A 10900-nucleotide genomic window follows, 5' to 3' on the forward strand; every position below is an offset into this window, starting at 1 on the left:
TTTTTAAAGTAAAGCTGTCGAGATTTAAAGTGTTTGTCCTTGTATCTTTGTAAAAAAAGGAGTTAATTGTCAAGTGCCATTTTTTTAAAATAAAGCTGTTAGGATTCAAAGCGCTTGTCCTTGTATAATTGCAGTATAATTTATTTAGAATCTTCTATTTTTTGGGGGGAGGAGATTATATTTGCTCCGAAGCAAATGTTGGCCTTTCTAGTTATTTACTTAGGAAGTTTTCTAGTAGATTGTAATTGATGTGTAATTGCCGTGTTGATTTGATTATATGGATGACAGCTGTGCGCGAATAGATTTTTGTTCATTTCCAAAATACGTTTACGACAATTATGCAAACCATCTGCAAACTGAGCAAACATATATTGGTTATGTCATAAAATTTACCAGTTTTGTCGATAGAGGAAGGGGGCAGGGATTGCAGCTGACATATAATCAAATCAAATTGGCCTAGTGTATAGCATAATCAATATATATGCACAGGCTCCTAGTATTTGTAAGTCGTGTTTGGGTTTTTTTTTCAATATGTTTGTATGGTTTCAAAGTATATATAGATAATGTCGGTATAGCCTCCAATTCTGTGCAACTAGAGCTTCAGAGTAGGTACAATATCGTCATTAGTAGTATTTAAATACCTTCAATATATAAGATTAAGATAAGTGTAAAGTAAAGCTGTTGAGATTCAAAGTGCTCGCCCTTGTGTCTTTAAAAAATTGAGCGACAATTGTCGAGTGGCAATTTTAAGATAAAGCTGTCGAGAGTCAAAGTGCTTGTCATTGTATCCCTGCTCACAATTAGATAATTGCGGTATCATTTATTTGGAATCGTCCAGTTTTGTTAGGGGAGAAACATGGAGTGAAATATTCTACATTTGCAAATATTGGCCTTTCTAGTTACTTTTATTGTTCTAATTTTTTTTTCATTTTTATTTTCTAATTATGTATATTTAAACTTATTTTTATTATCATTACACTTATCTTACTTGTTTCATTTGACGTGAGAGATGTGTAGGAGAACTGGAACCCCTGACGTGTTATACTGTGGTCAGATGTAAACCTCAGGAACATGGAGTTAGATGTGCTGATGATAGGGCTGACTGACTGTTGACCTGTTAACCTGGACATCACGAAATAAACAATATATGTTAGACATACAGTATTTTACATCGTATTCTTTTTATTCGTTTCTTTTTCTTAACCTAGGATACAGGTATTGACCATAACATTTACTAACAGTAGTTATATGTTAAAGTGTAATATGCGTGTGTAATTTGTGTTAAAACATTACGTTTGTATCACTGCAGCGCTGTCACTGGCTCCGTCGTAGATGGTCAGGAAGTCACAACAGCCCTCAGTATTAAAACTGTCGAACGTGAGACGAATGATGCTTCCTTCTGGTACAGTGATTAACCACTCGCAGTTCTCATTGTTGCCATAGTTACTGGGGTAGTTTGTTGATGTCACAGGACCTCCAGTGGGAGTCGTCAGGTTTCCTCCACATCCAGCTGCATTGCCCTGCGTTACTAATGAAAGAAAAGAAATTACATCATTATTATAATCGACTGGGCAAATTGATTTGATTTGATTTGATTTATTAGGCTGATAACACATATGTATGCAGCCAGGACTGCCCAACTAGCCGGAGGCTATTATAAAGGGCTAGCCCTCACAATAATAACATAAACAATTCGGAACAGTTAACAGTGTCAGTTACAATTCAGATAGACATACTACCGGTACTACTACATAACAGATGTTGTGGCCAAGCGTTAACAAGCTAGAATATCCGGCCTGGTCGTCGTGCGTTTACTACAATTACATTTATATGTCAGGTTAATATACTATTACATAACAGATGTTGTGCACTATATTTACATTGTCAATACAATATTATTCTATTGAGCTATTTACTAAGTAGTTGTCATCAAGTATTTATCAAGTATTGTCCATAGTTTCTTTTTAAAGGAGCTGATGGAGCGGGCTGTTCGAGTTTCGCTAGGGAGAGTATTCCAGATAGTTATAGCTCTGATTACAAATGTTCTCTGGGATCTGGTGGTTCTACAAACGGGTATGGATAAGTGTTCACTATTCCGTAAGGGATACCGGGATTCTGTGGCGGACGCTCGCGCTCGAGGTAGCAGACTTTGCAGGTGTGGAGGACAGCGACCGTTCAACAGTTTGTACATGGTTACTGCAGTGTGAAACTTGCGTCGAAACTGGAGAGATGGTAGAGACAGTTCTGTGTAGAGACTATTGTAGGAAGGGTATGGGATCCCAAAGTGACCACTGATAAGCCTGGCTGTTTGGTACTGAACAGATTCTAAAGTCCTTTGGTCACGTAAAGTGAGGCCAGCCCAGACAATATCCGCGTACTCTAACGTAGGTCTTGTAATGGTGATGTACAGCCGGAGCAGTAAGTTTTGGGGAATTTTCCTTCTTAGGGCACATAACAGTCCTGAAGAACGTCTTGCTTTGTTAGAGATGACCTCGATGTGCTGTGACCAGGACAGGGTATTCGTGAGAGTGACGCCTAAGTGTTTGTGGCTGGTGACAACTTGCAGTACAGTTCCTCCTAGGGTCACAGGGGGAATCGGTTGTGGTAGAGTACGAGTTGTAATGAACATGACTTTGCACTTGTCTATGTTAGCTTCTAGTTTCCATGTAGAAAGCCAGGTCGACACAGTACTCAACTCTCGGTTCAGTGTTGCAACTACGCGTTGAACAGAATGATGGGAGAATGACAGAGATGTGTCGTCGGCAAATAAGTTGGCCAGACAATGTGTACGGCTGGTGGCAAGGTCATTGATGTAAAGAATGAAAAGCGTTGGTCCAAGGACGGAACCTTGCGGTACTCCGGCTAGTGGGGACTTCCATGTAGACGTTGCACCCTGGATGACCACTCGTTGTTTTCTGTCCGAGAGGTAACTGGAGAACCAGTCATGCATAAGTCCACTGATTCCATATGATTTTAGTTTGGACAGAAGTCCTGCGTGCCAAACCTTATCAAAGGCTTTCCCAAGGTCTAGAAATACACAGCCGACTATTTCTCCTTTATCCATTGCATCAGTCCACTCCTCTACCAGTCGAGTCAGCTGGAGGGTTGTATTGTCAAGTGGTCGAAACCCGCTTTGGTTGTCAGCTAATATCCGGTTGACATGAGCCGTTAAACGTTTGTTAACAAGTGTCTCTAGAACTTTTGAGACTGTGCTAAGCAAGGATATGGGCCTGTAGTTGTTTGTGAGGTGGCGGTTACCAGCTTTGTGAATGGGTGTTACGTTAGCCTTTTTCCATTCTGTAGGAACTTGGCCAAGAAGGAGAGATTTATTATACAGACGAGTTAGAGGAACTGATATCAGGTCGGAAACTAGGCGTAATAGCCTCGGAGTGATCTTGTCATGACCACCTGACTTTCCGACTTGCAGGGTGCGCAGTTGTTGGCGTACCTCTTCCTCTGACAACTGAAGCGAGTCTAGAACAGATTCGGGAACAGTGGTAGGTTGGAACGTCGGGATTGGATCGCTTCTGCCAGGAAGGTCTGTTTGTTTGATAAAGAAATCGTTCAGAGCATTGGCCTTCGCTTCCGGGGTTTCTAGTATTACCGAGTCGACTTGAAGGGCCGGGATGCCTGTTGAGGTCTTTCCAAGTGCAGATTTGGCATAAGTGAAGAACCGTCTGGTGTTGCCGGTCTCCACGTCGTTCACGAGATCCTCAATCTATACTGTCTCCGCCCTTCTTGTGAGATTGGTCACAAGATTTCTTTGTCTTCTGTAAGTGGCCCAGGCGTCCTCGGTGTTCAGCCGTTTTGCCCTGGAGTGCAGGCGGTGTTTTCTACGGATAGCGGCTCGGATTTGTTTATTGGAGTATATCCACGGCTTAGCTGTCCGGGTAGTCGAGATAAGCTTGAGAGGAATGTGCCGTTCGCATATGGCAATAAACATGCTGTACCAAGAGTCCCATATGTCATCCATAGAGTCGAAGATGAGATTTATATCCCAGGGGGCTGTTGCGATGTCTTGATGAAGGGCCTCGATGGGCAAATTGAGAAATACTTCCCTCGTTTTGCTGTATCAATTGGCCAAAGGTCAAGTCTTGTAACTAAAGAAATGTATAAACTTACACATATCAACAAATTTCCGATTTCTGAATGCACAAATACCGTTTTCCAAAAATGTGTATGGTGATTGAAAGTGTAGGAACATTGCGTAATCCAAGTTCCCAGATGTGGTTCAGCAGGGGGGAAATAATATTGATATCGCTTTACAAACGCGTAAACTATGTGTATTTATTGTAGCATAATTTATCGAAAAAAAAAAACACCCCCTTGTTGATATTAGGACGTATTTAAGGAGGGACAACAACAGAGAACGTACCAACAGAGGTCATTGTTCTTTTTCTAAAATACTACGTTTTTATTAATTCAATTTTAACCAAATTTCAAAGTAACATGAGAGTTAGACAGGTAACTTAATGATGAGCTCTGATTAATCAGAGAATTAAATCTGTAGCACGTTTACGACCATTATCCTTAAGACATAGCTTACCGTCAACGCTTAACCTTGCCTATCAGCCGACCGGGTACGTTTAGCGTTAAATGAAAACAACTACGCTTAAAGAAACATGTATGAATGCCCTCACACATCACTACACTACGACAGTACCGTCACGGACAGAGGCTCACATAAACAGCATGACAGAGAAAAGTCCCAGAAATAACTGCCTTCAATACGCCTGCTAATTATAAACTGTTCCATGACATGATTACAAGATTGAGAAAGTAGCTGTTTCTTGTGTTTTTGACATAAAAACAAAACAATATACATGTACTCACTTTAAGCAAATTAGCCTCGAGGATAAATAACTTGTATGGACTTGGCTCTCATCTTGTAAAATATAATAATGATAGGTGTTGTTAGCACCTGCGCGTAGGTTCATGAAATAAACGGTAATTTTTTACCAAAATGTGTATTACCTTGCCTGTAAAATGTGTATCAGCTGGCCGGGTACGTTAAGTAGCGCTTGAAGAAAAAGGTATGAAAACCCTTATACACTACACGCCAACACGCCGACAGAGGTTTTAACGTAAACAGCTTGAAAGAACGGGTAGCAGAGAGCATATCCCTCATTTTCAATACGCCAACTGAACTGTTCCATGAGATTACCAGAAGATAAAAAAAAAATATTGTGAACGGAAATGGCATTAACCCAGACGTCATTACAGAAACACGTTGTGTAAGTTACGTATACGTAGTTGTTGGTAAGCACGGTGTTAATTAATATCGAGGCATATATATAGACCTGGCTTAATTTTAGTCTTTTCTGCATTCTGCAACTGTCAGTATTCTATTTAAACGATTCACAGGCTTGGAAACTAAGAGTTGCGTAGAAACCATATAAATCCCGTCAACTGCAATGGTTGTATCAATAGGATCAAATGACTATATATAATATTTTTCTGACTTATTGATGACACAACAGAGCACATAAATATGAGCTCTGAAGAAGCCTGGAAAAACTGTTAGCTCATTCAAAATCGTGCTTCGATCGACTGGCTAAACCTATAAACTCATTTTTAAAAGTTATTAATTACTATATGTTTTGTATCTTCAATGCCCATTAAAATACAGTCCCTAATTATAACTATTTGTAGCCATCAGAAGATCGAAACAGCGCCAAGTCAACCCATTTACGGTAGCTGTTTGTGCGTACAACACACGCCTTTGAGTCTTTACTCTTTTGGAATGAATGTTAAAATGGTCATTGAATAAGAATAATATACAGAATTGTGACGTTAGTATTGTCAATGTCGGTAACAGTGACTTTTTATTTAACTCACACAGCATTTTAAAAGTGGATTGCGTGAATTTCTATAAAACGCATGGGGGACAATTAGATGTACTTCATAATGACGAAGGCTTCGTTGGACTTGAAAACACCTCAAAATAATGCTATCCCCTAAAAGTGTACGGTATGAGAACTTTTTGTTAACGGTGGATTCTTGTTTCCTTATCACAGTTCATTGCTTTGGTGTATCTAAACAAAAAGTGTAACGGTGTCAATTGCCACATCCGAATTCGCTGGTCGAAGTTCTGAAAGTAGCACAATGGGTCCTGGTGCGCGCAAAACGTGTTTGGATTATCATTTTTTTTTTATTCATCAAGACATCAAAACATAACAAAGACAGTGTGGCGCTGCACCCAACCTTATAACCTATATTAACAGCGCCACAAAACAAACAAAAAAGTACAATTAACATTTATATACACTGAATTATTCTCTGGAACATTTGGAAGCCCGGATCGTACAGCTAGTTAGCAAACAGGCAGGAACACCCCTTTCGAACGTAATCGGGTCCCAGGTATGACATAAAAGAGTGTCCAGACTGGGTGACGACGGATTCAAACCGATTAGATGTGAGCACGGGTAAAGTTATTTCCTGTCTCAAAATTGTACCGACTAGAACGCAATACCTCTGCATCTAGAATTTTCAACAACTATTAGCACCTTTGGCTTTAACGGCTATGGACTTATATCCGTGTTTATTACATAAAAAAGTATAGTCCCTACCACTGACACCTTGTAGCCAGCAAAAGAACCAAACAGCGCCAGGTCGGCTCCTCATCTCGCAACACCTGGATCCGGCTGGGCCGATCAGGTAGTAAGCTCCGACAGCAGGACTGGGCGATGCGGATGTTACAACAGAACGTCCAACGATTCTAACCACATCCTGAATATATCCTGTCAAGCTAAGGACTGAGGCGATGTTACAACAGAACATCCGACGATTCTAACCACACCCTGAATATATCCTGTCAAGCTAAGGACTGAACCTATGTTACAACAGAACATCCGACGATTCTAACCACACCCTGAATATATCCTGTCAAGCTAAGGACTGAGGCGATGTTACAACAGAACGTCCAACGATTCTAACCACATCCTGAATATATCCTGTCAAGCTAAGGACTGAACCTATGTTACAACAGAACATCCGACGATTCTAACCACACCCCTGAATATATCCTGTCAAGCTAAGGACTGAGGCGATGTTACAACAGAACATCCGACGATTCTAACACACCTCCGGCCCGAGTATATCCTGTCAAGCTAAGGACGCCTTTAATATAGCCTAAAAATTCTCGGAACGAGGGTACAGTACACTACATATTTATGAGTCATGGCTGTTTTGGAATGAATGCTGGAATGGCATTCTGTTATAGGAGAAAATAGGTGTTATCGTCAACAGTAAACTTTATTTTTCTTTACACCGTTAATTGCTTTTGTTTTCGGACAACACTAAAGTGAGTTGAAGGTGAATTGAAGTATATTACTATATTATTGTATATAACCAAGTATTTGTAGAAGAAAAAAAACACGGTTATAATGGATTTTTATTGACGTCATAATAATTACCATATGAATCTAGGCGGGTAAACTGATAAAGTACCAGCATGTTGGCATGTTTATATAACGGACATTCACTGTAATCCAACATCGCGCATTAAAAATCCTGTATACCATACCATCTGACCAATTACAATTCTGGGATAGGATTAGGCAAATGATCAGAAGTTAGGCGTGCCAAACGTGGTCAGCGACACATGCGTCAAACATTTTACAAGCACATGCATCTGACTTACACCTTGCTCTCATTGCGCTCTCTCTGCGACCTGAAATTGGCCTGAGCGGAGAGGTAGCCATGGCAGCACGACGAGAGCGTCATGAGAACGCCATGAGCGCCGTCACCTCGGTTCATACCTTCGCCCTGAGAGCGACAAGGACGGCGACACAACAATAAGCGCAGAGAGAGCGTTCTGAGCGCGCACAATGGCAAATCGGCGTTCTCCTAGCGTTCTTTACGCGCTCCGACCAATTTTAGGTCTCAGAGAGAGCGCCGTGAGAGCGCCGTATTAGTGGAATGGGAACCTTATACCTTTGATTTTATAGTTTAAATATAATGACTTAAAAAACAGTCAAACAAACAAAACCTAACAAAATTTTATTTTCGCAACATCGTTGGACGTCCATAAACATGATATTTGAGTTTCACATAGAGATTCCACTTGAGCACGTTTTTCGTCCTATTCAGCTTTAAAGTTCGGACTTTAAAGCTGACCGCTGGCACCGCCAATTCCTTGGTCAAGGCCTCACTAACAGAGGAGGAAGTACTTTAATCTGTGGTGGGAGGCATGCTGCACGTCACGTCTGTAGGTCAGTACGCACTTCCATACAGGGCCACCAAGAAACTGGTGCTGATATCCATTTTTAAAAGTAAATTCCACAACAATATAGTATTATTTTTAAAAAAAATGGTTCTTTGACGTACGTTTGGTCTTTGCATGCCACACAGAATTTCTGAGATATTCATTGTCTGACTATACGACGCTAGTGTCAAGTGTTTAATATAATTGTATTTTCAGGTCATTTCCTAAGGCCAAACCAAGTAATTTTTATGGATAACGTCCAGTGGAAACCTTGAATTCAATGCGAGGATAATATACATGAAGGGCCAAAAAAACAAGATGTCTAGATTTGGAAATACTTACTGTAGAAATACAAATGTTAGGACACAAATTAAATTTAAAAAAAGCCAAGTCTTGTATTTGGTTTAAATTGGTTTATATTGAACAAGGTCTGTAGCTTATCATTGAAGTCTTTATATGAAACACCTGTTGCTCAATTAGGGTTAGTCTTTGGTAAGGGACAGACTCTGTGTAAGCACATTGCATTTATTCTTTAAAATTGTTATTATGGAAGAATCAAAGGATATCAGTATCTGTACTGTACCAGTTCAGGAACGCCACAGCTACTTAACGAGACAGTCAATGCACAATACAAACGAGGTCGCATAGTACAACGAGGTCGCATAGTTGTTCACAACAATTCTTTTGCCATCCTGGACTTTCAGAGAGCTGAATTAAAAGAAAAGCAAGTTAGAATCTCCATTCACGGTATCCCCCACCACATTTCTGATAGTGAAGTTGCTCAGTGGGTCGATACTAAAGCCGACAGGTCCACTACTGTTATGCGACACCAGAAAAAGAACTGGAACTCAGATTCCCCCTTTCTACATCTTTACTCAGGTCATAGGTTTTGCTATGTGTCCAAGATCCGGGAGAGCTTTCCACGTTACACAACCTACAGCATCCCTGATCCTATGGATGTAAATAGCCTGATGGATGTAGAGGTGACGATCTTTCATTCATGACGGTCAGAAAGTGAACTGTAAATCTTGTAAGGCCGACGACCATGTCTTCTCTTATTGCCCGCATCGTGTAACTTGCCATAACTGTGGCAAAAAGGGCCACATCAGGAAATGGTGTCGAGCAGAGAAAAAGGACGCTTCGAACGAAACCAACAGAAGCATCGAACAACAAGTAGAAGCTCAACTTAAAGCTGTCCGTAGAAAAGTCGCGGTGTGCCCGACTAGTAGCGAAACCACACGCGAAGACGACAATCAGAGTGTAAAAGATCTTGATGATCCTGGCTCTGATTCTGTCAGCGAAACTCCTGAACCTGAAAATGACTGTACTGACGATCAAAGTCGTCAGAAACTGAGCAGAGATGACGTCACTTCCAGCTGTAGGGATGAGAGCAGAGACGCGGCTTCTGGTATCTCCGTCACTCCACGGGTACAGCAGGATGACCAGTCAGGATGGACACAACAGACCCGACGCAGACTACGATCATCTCGACGGACAACGACGAGTAAAAGAAAGAACGTTCTCACCCCACCTCAGACAAACAAGCCTGGCAAGCTACATAAAGATGAGCAGCAACAGAGACAAAAAGACAATGATTAGTAATTGACTTTTGTAATGGTACGGGTTCTAAGCATAAATGTCAGAGGATTACGGAAAAGATCTGTGCAAAGAACCGTATTTCAATACTTGAAAGCAAAGCAAATTGACATTGTTTGTCTACAAGAAACATATGTGACCTGTGATGATAAAGAAACATGGGAAAAAGAGTGTGGAGGAGAGCTTTATGCTCATCCGTGTACCTCACACGGTAAGGGACAAGTCATTCTGATAGCCAGACATTTTGACTGTGTAGACATTTCTGAACGTACGATCGGTGTGAAATTTACTCACCATGGTCAGAAGTTTGTATGTTTTAATGTATATGCTCCAAATGAGGTAGTCAGTAAGAAACTGTTTAGAACACCCGATTCGATCACCTTCCACGATAAGTATCGTGGAAAGGGGACCACCATCCATCGATACACATCGGGGCAGAGGACTACGCTCGTCCTACAGCGTACACCTTCCACGATAGCACAGCGAGTCTGAGGGAAGGTTCTACGCTGGTGGGGTCACCGTCCAGTACAGCAATGCATGCTGGAGTGGCGTAAGGTCGTCAGATCTCCCAATATGGCGGCTTTCATGTCCACCTGATACACAATATTACGGTTTATAGTAGGGCCAAATTTTATATATGAACGGTGGGACAAGGCTCCTCGCGCAGTTATATGTATAATCAGGTGTGCGACCCTGACCTAGGGTCACGTATTAATCTGACCTTTAGCTGGCATGGCATAACAGGCGGCCCATTTTGGTGCATTATCGGACATTTTTATTATTTTTAAAACGTTATATTCAGGACGTTAGACGTATTATGCCGCGACGAGATTTTTTGTTATGTTAATAGTATTTTTGTTTGTTTGCGCCTTTATTTATTTTCGTCGGAACCATCAACCGTTGAAATGATATGACAGACGGACAGTTTAGCATGTCTACAGTCTAATGACTTAGCTACAATAACAGAAAAAAAATCTTGTAATCTATGCTGATGACACTACACCATATGCTGCTGCTTCCAGTGTGGCCAATGTTGTAAATATTCTCCAACCTGAACTGACAAGGATCTGGGAATGGGTAAAAAGAAACAAACTCATT

The 10900-nt window shown here is 41.0% G+C and overlaps 1 protein-coding gene across 1 annotated transcript in view; it reads right to left on the minus strand.

Moving 5' to 3' along the window:
• The window catches only part of LOC109468259 (bone morphogenetic protein 1-like), a 3991-nt gene extending 1041 nt beyond the window's left edge, over positions 1-2950 (minus strand). Inside the window, exons 1-3 of the mRNA XM_019766516.1 lie at positions 2848-2950; positions 1294-1528; positions 1003-1122 (exon numbers count right to left, since the gene is read on the minus strand). Coding sequence (XP_019622075.1) covers positions 1003-1122; positions 1294-1528; positions 2848-2950 — 458 coding nt within the window. The remainder of the gene's footprint in view (positions 1-1002; positions 1123-1293; positions 1529-2847) is intronic.
• Positions 2951-10900: the final 7950 nt, after the last annotated feature.

Source organism: Branchiostoma belcheri, unplaced genomic scaffold, assembly GCF_001625305.1.
Source record: "Branchiostoma belcheri isolate BF01 breed outbred unplaced genomic scaffold, Haploidv18h27 scaffold197, whole genome shotgun sequence".
NCBI lineage: Eukaryota > Metazoa > Chordata > Leptocardii > Amphioxiformes > Branchiostomatidae > Branchiostoma > Branchiostoma belcheri.